This window comes from Anguilla rostrata, chromosome 2 (genome assembly GCF_018555375.3).
Source record: "Anguilla rostrata isolate EN2019 chromosome 2, ASM1855537v3, whole genome shotgun sequence".
NCBI classification, from domain to species: Eukaryota; Metazoa; Chordata; class Actinopteri; order Anguilliformes; family Anguillidae; genus Anguilla; species Anguilla rostrata.
Window position 1 is genome coordinate 8,445,302 of NC_057934.1, and position 15,564 is coordinate 8,460,865.

Sequence of the window (15,564 nt, forward strand, 5' to 3'; positions counted from 1 at the left end):
GACCGGGCAGGCCGCTTTTTAAAAAGATATATTCACCCAGGAAAATCTTTGAAGGGTAAGCGAGAGAGGGGGTGAACAAAAAGCGCCTCTCCTTCTAGAATTTTCTAGAACGGGGGGGGTTCTGCTGAGGGGGGGCCCCGAACCGGTTACACTGCGTCAGAGGAAGGATGGGCGCTCGGGTCATACGGGCCTTCTCGTCGCGATTCGTTAAGAGGTTAAAACACACCGAAATGCACACACGGGCGGGGGCGGGGGCGGGGGGCGGGGTGGGGGGTTCGGGTGGTATCCCGGGAAACAGACGCGGCGCGGCGCAGGAAGGAGGCGGGGTCTCTCTTACCTCGTCTGACGAGGTACGGCTTGGTGTAGTCCCAGCTGTCGTTGTCATTCCGGATGACGTTCAGGCGCGTCGGCTGTGGGGAAGGAGGGGTGGGGGGGGGAGCATTGGTGTTGGGGGAGGGGACACACACACACACACAGAACAGAGCGCCGTTGGCCGTTTTTTCTCCCCACGTTCTGCAGATGCACCACACGCTCAGATCCACGCTCTCAACATCAAGGCCTCAGTCTCCCCGCGGAGTTTGCCGGAGTCTTGGGAGGCTTGTGTACCGACTGCAGCGCTCGGCTCGGCTGTGACTGACTGACTCGGCTTAGTCCCGGCTCGCCGTCTGAACCTTCACGGGCACATTTACGGTACGCAACTCACGCCGGGTAAGAGCCTCAGCTAAACGCCTTCATGTCAATGTGATATACATACAGTGTGATGCAAGGCAGTGTAGTGTAATGGGTATAAAGGAACTGGGCTTGTAACTTAATGGTCGTAGGCTCGATTGGACCGGACACTGCCGTTTTAAGACTTTTAGGAAGGTAGTTAACCTGCATTGCATCAGTATATATCCAGTATATCCAGCTGTATAAATGGATGCAATGTAAATGCTATGTAAAAAAAGTTGTGTAAGTCGCTCTGGATAAGAGAGTCTGCTAAATGGCTGTAATGTAATGTATTGTATTGTAATGTAAAGTAATGTAACGTAACGTAATGTAATGTAATGTAATGCAGTGTCTTCTGAAATTCACTAAGAGGGGAGTGACCAAGAGCAGCACAGCGATAGGGAGGTTCTGTGCTGACACTCCTGCTTCTGAACAGAGGCTCCTGCAGCCCAGAAGCAGGGCGGACGGGGGGGGAGGGTGCGGACGGGAGGGGTGCAGGGGCGGCCATATTTACCCGGGCGTACTCTATCTTCAGGGTGCAGCAGCCGGCGTAGATGTCCGCCCCGTTCAGCGCCGCCTTCGCCTTCTGCGCATTTTGTACCGTTTCGAATGTGGAGAGCGGTTAAGGAAGAACCAGGAGCGTTCCTACTACTGTATTAAAAACAGGTCCATTTATACTGCACATAAAACAGGTTCATTCACACTGTACATAAAACAACCCCATTCATTCTGTACTTGAAACAGGTCCATTAATACTGTACTCAAAACCGCTCAAATTTATACTGTACTTAAAGCAGGCAGACTTGAGCAGGTAGACTGCGGGCACACGTCTGACCAGCGGGGGTCGCTGGCGAGCGCTGAGATGTGTTGATCCCAGCTGACTGAACCCCCCCCCCCCCCCATACCCATGGTGCACTGCTGCAAACACACAGATCCGTGGTTTCCCGCGGTCACAATGACGAGCCCCATTATCCGCGATCGAATCCCGACCGCGACTCTCCCAGCTGCGGCCGGCAGCCCCGCAGGGTGATGTGTAATTGGCGGTAGCATCTCCCAGGGTTACGGAGGGTTCGGTCGGTAGGGATCCACACCTCATTGCTCTCTAGCGACCCCTGCTGGTCGATGGGGTGTTTGCACGTCCGCCTGTTACTCTAAACGTGTCATTCTCCATCTCCTTGGACCATGACGCCATTTTTAGTCTGTGTAAGAGTACAACTGTGTAACTGCACATTCTAGCTCAGATCACTGCAGTCACCACATTGGCTGAGGAGGATAATATAGAGACCGGGAGGAATGGGATTTTGCTTATGATTTTATCCACTGCTACCTTAGTTCTGGCTCTCAGCCCAGTATTTAATTCATAATAAATTCATGGGTCTGAGATGCTTATGAAATAAGTGGGAAAGGACCCCTGGCAGGCAGGGCTAGCCTGTAGAAGCGCTGCTTCAAATCAGAGGACATGCATTCGGGAGGTTGTGTGTTCACATCCTAGGTAGGGTGTGTTTGGATCCCAGATTGGGAGATTGTGTGTTTGGATCCTGTGGGGAAGTTGTGTGTTTCAGATCCCGGATGGGGAGGTTGTGTGTTCAGATCCTGGATGGGAGGTTGTGTGTTTGGATCCCGAGTTGGGTTCGGATCCCAGGTGGGGAGGTTGTATGTTCAGATCCTGGGTGTGGAGGTTGTGTGTTCAGATCCTGGATGGGAGGTTGCATGCATGCATGCATCCCTTGAGCAAGGGCTTTTAAATATATTGCTTCAGGAAAATATCCAGTTGTGAGAATGAGATTTTAAAAAAAAATACCCTTTGTGGCTGTCAGCTGTGTCCATGGTCCGAGATAAAGGCTGCTTGCTAAAGCACACAAAAATAACGTAATGACTGCTGACACCCCATCAAAGCCAGGTGTTGTCAGGTAATTTCCTTCAGTTAAGGCTGTCTGAATAGGCGTATCTCGTCATGTTCCCCGTGTCGCCGGCCTGCATCCAAATTTCATGAGGAAGGGGATCCCGAGGGAGGGGGCGAGGACTGCGTGGTCGCGTGTGTGAGGGTGTGGTGTGTGTGTGTGAGGGTGTGGTGCGTGCGTGAGGGTGTGGGCGTCGCGTGCGTGAGGGTGTGGTGCGTGTGTGAGGGTGTGGTGCGTGCGTGAGGGTGTGGTGCGTGTGTGAGGGTGTGGTGCGTGTGTGAGGGTGTGGTGCGTGTGTGAGGGTGTGGTGTGTGTGTGAGGGTGTGGTCGCGTGCGTGAGGGCGTGGTGCGTGCGTGAGGGCGTGGTGCGTGCGTGAGGGTGTGGTGCGTGTGTGAGGGTGTGGTTTGTGTGTGAGGGCGTGGTGTGTGTGTGAGGGTGTGGTCGCGTGCGTGAGGGTGTGGTGCGTGTGTGAGGGCGTGGTGCGTGTGTGAGGGTGTGGTGCGTGCGTGAGGGTGTGGTGCGTGTGTGAGGGCGTGGTTGCGTGCGTGAGGGTGTGGTGTGTGTGTGAGGGTGTGGTGCGTGTGTGACGTGTGGTGTGTGTGTGAAGGTGTGGTCGCAAGCGTGAGGGTGTGGTGTGTGTGTGAGGGTGTGGTGCGTGCGTGAGGGTGTGGTGCGTGCGTGAAGGTGTGGTGTGTGTGTGAGGGTGTGTTAACCCCCAGGCTGAGCTCCAGAGAGAGGCAGCCCACGATGCCCAACATCTACAGGACCCAGAGCTGCACCGAAACACAAACACACTCACTCACTCACACACATACAGAACACACACACACACACACACACACACACTCACACACACACACACACACACACACACACACACAAACACACACACACACTCTCACACACACACACACACACAAACACACACACACACAGAAGCACACACACACACACTCTCACACACATAGACACACACACAGAAACACACACACTCACTCACACACATACAGAACACACACACACACACACACACACACACAGAGTACACACACTCGCACACATACACACACACACTCTCTCACACACACACAGAAGCACACACACACACACTCTCACACACATAGAAGCACACACACACACACACACGGGGCGGGGGGGGGGGGGGACATTCTCAGCCACGCGGCGAAAGTAAATCATCCTCTGTCAAGGCTTTAATCTCGCCTTAACGATTCGGGCCTTTAACAAGCGTTCAGACCATATCGCTGTCACCCGGCGTGGATGAACAAAGCCAGCCGTACCGCACACGCCCACACACGGCGACACACGCCCGCACACGCCCGCACACGCCCGCACACGCCCGCACACGCCCGCACACGCCCGCACACGGCGACACAAGGCCACTCAGAAGGATATTCCACCATGGCCTGGATCCCGTTCCGCTTGAATATGACGATGCGCAGCACGTTACCGATGGGGTTGCACACCGTGTACAAAACATCCTTCACAACAAGACGGGAGGAAAAAAAACAAAGCTTTACCATGCAGAGAAGCGGACCTTTTTCAAGCACGCAATCACAAAGCTAATCTCCTCACTGATTCACTGATAAACACGCTGGCAGGAAGACTCTTTCTATCTTTCCTCAGATAGCCGGGTATCACGGCTTTCGCGGCTATTAAGGTACCGAATACTTCGCATAATAAGCGTAAGGCAGCACCTGAATGTTAGCGCTGCGTTCAACCTGGCCTTTTTTAGGAGGAGAGATTAGGGAAAGTGTGAAACGCGCTGGTTTCGCACGCAGAGACGTAACCGGTGTTCAGGCGCGAGCTCTGCGTTCGGTCGTGAGAGACCGCCGCCGCCGCAGAGCGCTGCTCCTGCAGCACTCCTGCTGTTCGCCGGATCAAAACGAAGAGCGGGTTCAAGGGCGGGCTAACGGAGTCAGCGGGAAGACAGAGCCGAGAGCCGCGCGAGATGAAGGGGGTGGGGTGGTGTGGGGGGGGTGGGGGCGCGTGTGCGGGTTTGACAGCTGCAGTGCAGCTCGGGGCCGCAGGAGCGCGAGATCACAAACGTTTACCATGTGTGGATCAGGGGAAAAAAAAAAAAAAAAAAAAAAACACCAGTCGAACTGTTTCGGGTTCAGGGGCTGAAGGCACCTGTAAATTTACTGCAGATCACAGACAAGACACTATATTTCATTAACGCTCAGAACACTATCCTTTCATATTATTACTGTATGTTCGCTGGAATTTTTAAAAGGATTTTACTGCCGTGCAAAGTTAAATTATTCCAAATATGTATTTGTAAGTCTGACTCTGGATCATTGGTCCTCTGTTCGTTTGGATCAGTTTGTTATTCGCTTGGTTCTACACAAAAAAAGTGCTGTATCTTTGCAGCCATCTTGCACTGGCAATCTTATCGACTGTTTTGCTTAAATTCAATAGAACTCCAGCTACTTCTCTCTGCAAACACTCTCAAAACCTTTTTCACATCAGTGTGCTCTCACCAAAAGAAGAATACCTAGAGGAGGAACTGAAAGATTTTGTTTTTCAGAGAGGGGAAAAAAAAAATGTGAGACAAAGGTTTTTACAAACCGCTGTGAAAAAAGGAGTTTGTGTGCTCGGGTCTGATGCAAAAACAAAACAAAATCAGAAACCGACTGGACGGCCAGCAAAACAAAGAACGCTCTGGTGCATTTTCAGAAGAGGAAATGCTACAGAGAGAGCAGGTGTACACTGTGTACAAGCCTGGCCATGACTCCCCTGTCCCCTTATGAGCAGCTTCTGTTTTTTTTAGCTGCGGTGAGACAGAGCTACGCATGGTGTCCTCTGTGCTAGAAAGCTCTATGGGCTAGAACACGGCGTGTGCTCTAACAAGATTATTGTTTCAGATGGGCTAACAGCTTTCTGTGACATCTGTGGGGTTCTAGGTCCTTGCAAACGTAATGGGGTACAGGTGGAATCCCAGGGGTAAAAGTTAAGGGGGGGGTTCTAGGCTGGTACCATGGTGATGGATTTGCGATTCCATGCTCTTACCGTGGTGATGGGATAGAGGGCATTCTAGACTGTTACCGCGGAGATGGATTAGAGATTCTACACTCTTAACGTGGTGATGGGATAGAGGGGGTTCTAAGCCCTTACTGTAGTGATGGGGTAGAGGAGGTTCTAAGCTCTTACCGTAGTGATGGGGTAGAGGAGGTTCTAAGCTCTTACCGTAGTGATGGGGTAGAGGAGGTTCTAAGCCCTTACTGTAGTGATGGGGTACAGTTTGTTTTAGGTTCTTACCATGGTGATGGGGTAGAGTGGGTTCTGGACTGTTACCATTGTGATGGTACAGTTTGTTTTAGGTTCTTACCGTAGTGATGGGGTAGAGCGGGTTCTGTATGGACAGCAGCAGCACTTTGTTCCCGCTGTTGGGGTCGTCGGAGTTGGTGGGGCGCGTGATCCTCTTGCTGGTGGAGTAGTTGAAGAAGGCCTGCTGCCCGGCGATGTAGACGGCCTCGCTGGCCCCGCACGCCACGCACTTGTCCGCGCTCTCCACCCCCTCAAACTCCACCAGCGCCTGCCGCTTGAAGGGCATCATCATCACGTAGCTGCCATGGAAACGAGGAGGGGGGGGGGGGGGGGCGGAGTCCATTCAGAGTTCACAGAAACTCCCCTACCGCCAGTTCCGTATCAAAACAGTTCAAATTCGATGCAGAAAAAAAGCCCACGAGCTATTTTTTGACAGTACGTTTGCGAAACTGGTTGTACTGAAATGGAATCAGGCACTTCGTGCAGTTTCACAAGCCCCAGTGCACGTCAGCGATAGCGCTCGGCGTTGTGGTTTAAAAGATGCGCTTGAGCTGAAGGTCCCTTTAATAGCCACGGCACTCCTCTGCACGCACCGGTTACTGCGCTACCTCCCCAAAATAAACAGGGGGGAGGGGGGAACTGTCTGCCTTGGCGAGGCAGTCCTTTTACAAGCGTGGGGGTGTGGGGGGTGGGGGGGGGTGTGTGAAAGTCCCGCCTTTAAAAGACTGCACGCACTCGAGCCCCAGGCCCATGGAGGCTTCCTCCGCGCGTCAGCCTTACCACGAAACGAAAAAAAAGACCTCACCCGCTGCGGACCTTAAATGTGCCCTGCACCGGACCCCTGGAGTCCCCGCACCCCCACCCACCCAATTAACTCCCCCGTCCCGCACCCCCACCCACCCAATTAACTCCCCTGTCCCGCGCGCGCGAGAGAACTTAATAACTCAACCGCTTCGGCCTTTCAGATAGAGAAAGTGAATGGAGCAGTCTCAGGGGGGGGGGGGGGGGGGGGAGTGGGTTTGGCAAACCCCCCATCTGCCTAGAGAGCAAAAGGAACCAGTAAGGTATGATTCGATTAAAGCCGAAATGGCATGATAATTTAAGTATGCTCCGTAATGGACCTTGTTCAATTTGGAATGTGATCCACGCGGACTGCTTTATTGCATTAAAATGCACTAAAAAAGGGAAAATTTAAAGTAAGAAAGATTTAATTTATTTGAAAATGAGAGGTAAGGGAAAATGCTATCACATCCCAATGTCTTTCTTTTTCATGCGCAGGACTCACAAAAGGAACCACAAAATCAGGTCCTCAGTCAGAATACAGACCTGTTTTCGGGCCTTTCTTCAGGGTACATGGATAAAATAATCTGGGTAAGTCTCTCCAGGTAATAGGATCAATTAAATGCCTAAATCTAACCCTAAGTGCAACCAGTAATGCGACTACTCTCCCGAAAACCCGCGACAGGGTCCGGCGGGCCGGCGCGTTCGTTACCAGATGGTGCCGAACTTCTCCAGAGCTTCCACCAGGTCGGCCTCCACCACCGACTCGCAGAGCCCGCGAACGTGCACCACAGGGGAGGGAGCGATCCGGTGAGCGTCGTCTCCATTGTCCTGAGAGGGAGGACGGGGAAGGAGAGCGAGGGGGAGAGGAAAGAGAGGGAGAGAGACAGGGAAGGAGAGAGGGAGAGAGAGAGAAAGAGGGACAGTTAGACGGGGAGAGATGGGGAGAGAGAGAGATAGGGAAGGGGAGAGGAAGAGACAGAGGGAGAGAGAGGGAGAGAGAGAGAGATAGATAGGGAAGGAGAGAGGAAGAGACAGAGGGAGAGAGAGGGAGAGAGAAAGACAGGGAGAAAGAGACAGAGGTGGGGGAGAAAGAGAAGGAAAAGAGAGAGAGGCAGAGAGGCAGAGGGAAAGAAAGGGAGAGAGAGAGAGAGACATGTTGTAAAGTGAAAATATGATGTGAATGTGACACAGGGTCAGTAGCCATCCCCAGCGAGCATCAGAGCCCCCCCTCTGTCAAATCCATCCACATCCCAGCATGCATTGCGGGACTTCATTCTGACTGATCAGGGACATGCGGCAGCGTCCCCCTCGAATTTCAGCATTCAAACAGCAGTCCCATCATTCCCCCCACATTCACTCAGTCTGCGCTCGTGTGTGTGTGGGTATGTGTTGTTAGTGTGTGTATGAGTGTGTGTGTGTGTGTGCCAGTGTGTGTGTGTATGTGTATGTAAGTTGTGTGCGATGTGTTGTACGTGTGTGTGTGTGGGTGTAGTGTGTGTATTACGTGGTGTGTGTATAGTGGTGTAGTGGTAGGTGTGTGTGTGTGTGTGTGCGTATGAGTGTGTGTGCACACACACGCGTGTCCTTTCCTTTCTCAAGGTGACAGCGCAAATCAGGCTGTTGCCAGACACCCAGGGAGATGTTCGCCATTAAAACACAGAGAGCGAACCCCAGCGAAGCCAGAGAAGGCCTGATGAGGGGGAAGGGTGGAGTATTACTCTGTCTGATATATTCAGCTCACCGACTCCGCACAGGCACTTACAATCTTCCCCCCTTTTTCCTCATCTGGAAAAGCAGGAGGTGCCCTGGGAGAGAACTCCATTTCCCATCTTTCATAGTCGCTTTGGAGTGCACCCACGTTCCTGTTTCTGTCAAATCCACCACCACCACCAGCAAAGTCCAATTTGACTGCATTAAATGCAAAATGAACTTCTCCTTCTTGGCCTGAGAGTACACAACCTGACTTGCCAAACTGAAAAGACACATTTTCAAACCAGAACCACTCCCGAGGTAAGAAAGGGGAACAGAACCTGCTGAAAACTGGAACACGAAACACCCCCCCGCCCCCCGACACGGCTTTCAAATCTTAAATTTGACTGGTTTCTTTAACGCCAACTACACAAGCCTGAGAATAGAACGTCCGCATACACTATACACGCAGCGGTTGTCTGCATATTTAATAAATAATACAGCTACATACAGGGCATCTAAAAAAAATTCCATTACACATAAAGAGAGTAATATATGCTTTACACAGCAAATACAGTACACTATCTGAGCACCATTTAAAATTTGGGACATATTCATTTGCCTTCCATTAAAGCGCAGCTGTACATCGTGTTTTTTTACGAGGCCGATGGAAGCAGAAAGCAGCCCTCCTCGCAGGGCACGAGTGCGTCTGACTGAACAGGATGCGGGACGTCCCTCTGAAGGCCCTCGGATACGGTCGCCGGGGCATCGCAACATCGCACGTACTGGGCTTCAGATGTGGGCTGTCCTCTCTCTCTCTCTCTCTCTCTCTGACTCTCTCATTCTCTCTCTCACTCTCTCTCTGACTCTCTCATTCTCTCTCTCACTCTATCTCCCTCTCTCTGACTCTCTCATTCTCTCTCTGTCCTCTCTCTCTGGCTCTCTCATTCTCTCTCTCCCTCTCTCTCTCTCTCTGACTCTCTCATTCTCTCTCTCACTCTCTCTCCCCCTCTCTCTGACTCTCTCATTCTCTCTCTCACTCTATCTCTCTCTCTGACTCTCTCATTCTCTCTCTGTCCTCTCTCTCTGGCTCTCTCATTCTCTCTCTCCCTCTCTCTCTCTGACTCTCTCATTCTCTCTCTCACTCTCTCTCCCCCTCTCTCTGACTCTCTCATTCTCTCTCTCACTCTCTCTCCCCCTCTCTCTGACTCTCTCATTCTCTCTCTCACTCTCTCTCCCTCTCTCTCTGACTCTCTCATTCTCTCTCTCTCTCTCTCTCTCCCTCTCAAATTCAAATTCAAAGTGCTTTATTGGCATGACAAAATTTGCATTTGTATTGCCAAGGCATGGCAAGGAACATTGTGAAACATCAGATGACAAACTGTAATAACAGAATAATGTGACTGTATACATACATGTGCACTTACAGGTACACACACATGCACGCACACACACACACACATATACATGTGCAGTAATACTAATATCACCTTATACCACATAACAACACATTAACCCAATAATAATGGGCAATAATAGCCTCTCTCTCTCTCTCTTTCTGTCTGACGCCCAACTGACATGGGACTGCAAATAGCTTCCTGTTTGTAACCACCCACCCCCCACATCCCCACCCCCCACACCCCCACACCCTCCAGAAAAAAGCTCACCGCATCACCGCACCGGAGCCATAAAAGATGTCGACCGCAGCCCCGTCCACCCAACTGAACGAAAGGGACCCGGTCACACTCCCCCTGACCCCCCCTCTGACCCCCCATCCCCCCCTTCTTAGAGCCGAGATGCCTGTGACGCTTTACACCGATCCGCGTAAATCGTGTACCCCTTCATTACCACAGCTGTCCCTCACTGGGAAAACCCAGGAGGCCGTTTTTTGTTCCGCTGAGTATTTGTACACTCAGAAGGGTGCAGGAGTTCACCGTCTGATTTCTGTTTCGGCCGAGAGAAGACAGTGAAACGGTGAGCTCGGTATTACGTCAGACCGTGTCGGCTCTCGGAGGCACTTCCTGTTTCCTGTCAGGGCGCTTTCACGGTTTCACAGCGATACTGCGATGGCCACGGTCAGGTGGTTCGTCTCTCCTCGGCAGGGGAAGCTCAGTGCGGACGTGGGTGACAGCATCCTGCACGCTACATCAGTATTTTTGTCTGACCGGGAAAATGAAACTAAATTAACAGCTCTGCGTGTGAGAAAGTGCACCGTGACTATATAACACACTATCCTATATAACACACTACTCTATATAACACACTATCCTGCATAACACACTACTCTATATAACACACTATCCCATATAACACACTATCCTGCATAACACACTATTCTATATAACACACTATCCTGCATAACACACTACTCTATATAACACACTATCCTGCATAACACATTATTCTATATAACACACTATCCTGCATAACACACTACTCTATATAACACACTACTCTATATAACACACTATCCTGCATAACACACTACTCTATATAGCACACTATCCCATACAAGACACTATCCTGTATTATACACTGCCTTATATAACACCCTATCCTGTATAACACACTACCCTATATAACATACCATCTTTGATTACAGACTATCCTTTGACATTCCCAACAGCCAAACTAAACACAGCACCTCCTGTGCAGTGAGTTGTTCTGACATGCTAAAAAATGGGGCGGGGGGGGGCACAGCTGCAATCGAAGACGAGTTGGGAACCGTTAATCCTGACCTCACCAGCAGGGGGCAGCCTGCTGCTGGGAGGGTGGCTCTGACGGTGCTGTGCTGGCCTGCAGTTCTTCAAATGCTCCGTCTCCACAGAGGAGCACAGAGGAGAGAGACACTTGCGTAGTGTATCAGATTTCAGACATTTTCTGCCACTCAGTCCGCCTTTTTTTTTTTTTTTAAACCAAGGTGCCATATTTGCCCATAAGCTGCTGACTGCCATTTACTTCAACAGCTTCTGCAGCTGTCAGTCAAGAACGTTTTCAACATTTCCACCTTCAACAGGTCCTGCTCTCTTTCTCAATTCCTCTCTTTCTCTCCCTGTCTCTCTCCCACTTCCTCTTTCTCTCTCTCCCTCCCTCTTTGCCACTTCCCCTTTCTCGCTCTCTCTTCCTGTCTCTCACCTCTCTCTCTCTCTCTCTCTCTCTGCCTCTCTCTCTCTCTCTCTCTCTCTGTCATGCTCAGGCTATGAGGCTAAAGAGTTAGCGGAACAGCACAGAGTGTAAAGTGCACTCTGACAGTCCAAGACTTTTAACACTAAGAGTTTTGTATCAGTGTGCCTGTGTATGCTGTTGCGAGTGCTGATCTAGGATCAGTTTAAAACTTTAGCTCATAATGGATACCGGTAGCATACAGACAGGGGAAATCTGATCAGAGACCAGTGCTCTCATTTCTGAGATACGGACCCTATGATGGCTGTTACCACTGTTTACCCCATAGCCATCAATCAACCACCAAAAACATCATTTTACCACGAGCAGGCACGGTCTGCATTTAAAATATTATTATTAATAATATTAATAATAATAATATTTTTTAAATGATTTATTTATTTTCACTCGGGTGAGTCCCACAGAGATATGTCTTTATCAAAGAAGCCACACCCCTCTCTGAGCTTTGCCCCGAACCCCGCCCCTCTGTGCCCCGAGCCCCACCCTGCCCAGTACCCCGTGCTCCCTCTGTGCCCCGAAGCTGGGCCCCTTCTCCCCTCCTAATCCCCTATATAATCCAGAAGAGCCCGCAGCGATGACAGCCAGCCCAATGTCACAGGAGGTTAACCACCTCTCCTACAGCCCCCTCCCTCCCTCTCCCCTTCTCTCTCCCTCTCTCTCCTCTTCTCTCTCCCTCTCTACTCTCTCGCTCTCTCTTCTTTTCCCTCCCCTCTCTCTCTCCCCTCCCCCTCTCTCCACTTTCGCTCTCTTCTCCCTCTCCTCTCTCCCTCTCTCTCTCCTCCCCCTCTCTCCTACTCCCGTCTCTCTGTCCCTCTCCCCCCTCTCTAAAGCACGGGGTGGGGGGGGGCGCAGTTCCTTTAGGCATCAGAATAGCACAGGCTGTCCTGATGGTTCAGATAAACACCGGGGCCTGCATTAATAAAGGAGCACAGACACAGGATCGGACCCCTCAGCGCGCGCTGGATAAAACCGCAACACGGGCAGCAGAAGCAGATGCTCAACGGATAGACGGCTCTGAACAGGTCTGAGGGATCAGTTCAGGCCCGCGGCTCATTATAGATAAGGGCAGGGTGCGGAGGGGGGAAAGCCGTCCTCAGATCGGCTGTCCGTCTCTTGAGATGCTTCGTGAATACGGGTTCAGGTGTGTGATGCAAACGTGGCAGGAGCAGTGAGATATGGGGGGGGGACCTTTGGAGGTGAAAGCTGAAACATGGAACCACAGTCATATGAGCCACCTGCCCGCCCCCCGCAATGCTCCTTCCCCAACACCCCTCTCCCCACTGCCGTCTTTTCAAGAGCTCTTCCATTTTTGGTCCTCTATGAATTGCAATAATAATAATATTAGTAATAATAGCAATAAATACAAATTATTATTATTTTTTTTGTTATTTGTAGTAGTAGCAGTAGCAGTAGTAGTAGCAGTATTAGTAGAATACACATACCTGAATTTGAAATGCTGCACATGCCCCCTAATGTAATTGTGTCTTTTACTCCGACTCTTCTTCATGCTGACATTTGAAATACTCTGGCAGTGTTTGCTCCTCTGCTGAGGGACCACAGGTGAATAAATGAGCAGTTTAATGCCAGCCGGACCCCGGTGCATTTATACAGCCGCTGACGTGTCGATGGCGGCTCACCCTCCCTTTTAACCAAATTAAATAAATACATAAATTGCTTTGGCAAATGTGATGCGTTTTATCAGGCTAACAACCCCCCCCCTTCCTCCTCCTCCTCCTCCTCCTCCTCCAGCATGGACATCAATGACAGGGGAAGAAAATAAAATATGGAAGAAAAGGTGCAGGTGGAGAAAGGGATGAGGAGGGGGTGGAGGGTGGGGTGGAGAGAGGGATGAGGAGGGGGGGTGGGATGGAGAGAGAAAGGCGGAGATGAGAGAACGGAAAGGGGGAGTAGCAACAGCTGACATGAGAGAGAAGGTTCACAGGTACCTGAGTAAGTATTTACACCTGTAGGGAACCCGATGCAGTGGGTTAAGCAAAAGAGGTTGTGTAATTATTTATTATTATTATGTTTATAATTATTACAGAAAACATAATTATTATTATTCATATGTCCTTTCACACTCCTTTGGAGTATCCCATGGTGCCTGTAGTGGAGCGGTGGTGTTTGATCATGTGCTTGGTGAAAGAGAGAGGGGGGGGAGAGAGAGAGAGAGAGAGCACTCACTGCAGATCACAGCACTCACTGCAGCAGTTTGGCCCCCCTGGGAGAACCTCCCTCCTGTGTTTGATGTGTACCTCCACTTCCCTTCATCAAAGGGAGGCCAGCTGGCTCCCCCCACAGACCCCCCCCACCCCCGCCCAGCCATGCCCGGCACATAGCGCGTATCAGAGGCTAACGCCACAGTGCCGTGTGCCGTGTGCGTGTGCTGTGATGTCACGCCCCGGCCGGGGTTGGGTCCGTCATCTTCTCGCCGAGCGGAACGCTGAGATGATTTATGAGGCTGCAGTGCGACCAGCGGTTGGCATGACGCCGTTTACGGCTGTGTGCGTTTCTACAGTCATATTTCTTTATTTGGGGGGTGGGGGGGGGGGGCTGACAGTGGCGAGGTGCCTAATCGCAATGGGCTCTGAGCATTTGGCACAATCAGCGAATATCAGAAGCTTCTGCCCCTCAAAGGAGACTAAACGCGAAACAAAACAAACTCAGCAACGCGAGCGAAATGCGTTTATCTGGAGGGGAGCGAGGAAGCAGACTGGGGCTCCAAACCACATTAATTTAATTCATGCTTATTACTGAAAATTAAAATAAATTAAATCATATTTTGGATTTGACAAATAATGTCCCATCCCCTATTCCTTCACTTCTTAAGGGCTGCTTATTTATTGTGATTATCCTACACTTTCACAGATCAAACCAGGCCAAGTTTGGCGCCCTGGCCACGGACTTGGGGGCCTGGCCATACACCAGGCAGCCCTGGCCATAGACCTGGAAGCCCTGGGCATAGACCTGGAAGCCCTGGCCATAGACCTGGAAGCCCTGGCCATAGACTTGGAAGACCTGGCCATAGACCTGGAAGACCTGGCCATAGACCTGGAAGCCCTGGGCATAGACTCAGCAGGCCTGGCCATAGACTTGGAAGCCCTGGCCAGACTTGGCAGCCCTGGGCATAGACTCAGCAGGCCTGGCCATAGACTTGGCGGTCCTGGGCACAGACTTGGCGGTCCTGGGCACAGACTTGGTCCTGGGCACAGACTCCTGGTTTAGACGGTGAAAATGTCACCGCGTGTCCTGACGTGTGAAGGACGGCAGTGGAGGATTGAGAACGGCTCTGTCCTCCTGCCCCGGGTTAAATATAGAACCCTGCAGACATCCGAGGGGCAGAGGAAGAGGTGGCTACTTAGCATCTGACTGTGTGAGTGTGTGTGTGTGTGTGTGTGTGTGTGCCTGTGGGTGTGTGTGATTGTCAGTGTCTGACACAGCCTCCTTCCTTAAAGTCTCCACCCTAAAAGTTTATTGAAAGAGACCATTTCAAAAGTAGGCCTAATACAAACAGACCAGTTAAACTGATAAATTACAGTCAGATAAAGCAGCTGCAACAGGGGATACCTACCGCCCTGACAGACTCACCTTCTCCATAAATAATTTCACTAGTGGCGCTAAATAAAGCCTTAATGCTGAAGCAAACAGCATACTCACTGACTCACTGGCTGACCGACTGACTCACTGACTCACTGACTCACTGACTCACTGGCTGACTGACTGACTCACTCAGCCTGCCACTTCCAACCTCTTAGCAACTAAAGGTCGTTTCGAATCCAATCATCTGACCAGACGGTTCCAGAATGTTTTCCAGAAGAAATTTTGTTTTGTGTGAACTACCGAGAAACACGGTTTTTTTGTGTAGACCATGAAGGCATTACATGAGTAAGATTGCAAGATCATTTTCAAAAACCAAAACCACAGCAGTACCGTTTCAGTTCTGTTCTCCCATGGTAACTACTACCCAATGGCTTCCTACCAGCTGCTCTTGGCTCTGCCCCTTCCTCTGTG

At 51.0% G+C, this 15,564-nt stretch overlaps 1 protein-coding gene across 1 annotated transcript in view; it reads right to left on the reverse strand.

The window, feature by feature from the left end:
- LOC135244962 (heterogeneous nuclear ribonucleoprotein L-like) overlaps positions 1-15,564 on the reverse strand; it is a 53,388-nt gene that overhangs the window by 18,758 nt on the left and 19,066 nt on the right. Inside the window, exons 2-6 of the mRNA XM_064317673.1 lie at positions 7,391-7,509; positions 5,960-6,197; positions 4,024-4,109; positions 1,223-1,319; positions 338-410 (exon numbers count right to left, since the gene is read on the reverse strand). Coding sequence (XP_064173743.1) covers positions 338-410; positions 1,223-1,319; positions 4,024-4,109; positions 5,960-6,197; positions 7,391-7,509 — 613 coding nt within the window. The remainder of the gene's footprint in view (positions 1-337; positions 411-1,222; positions 1,320-4,023; positions 4,110-5,959; positions 6,198-7,390; positions 7,510-15,564) is intronic.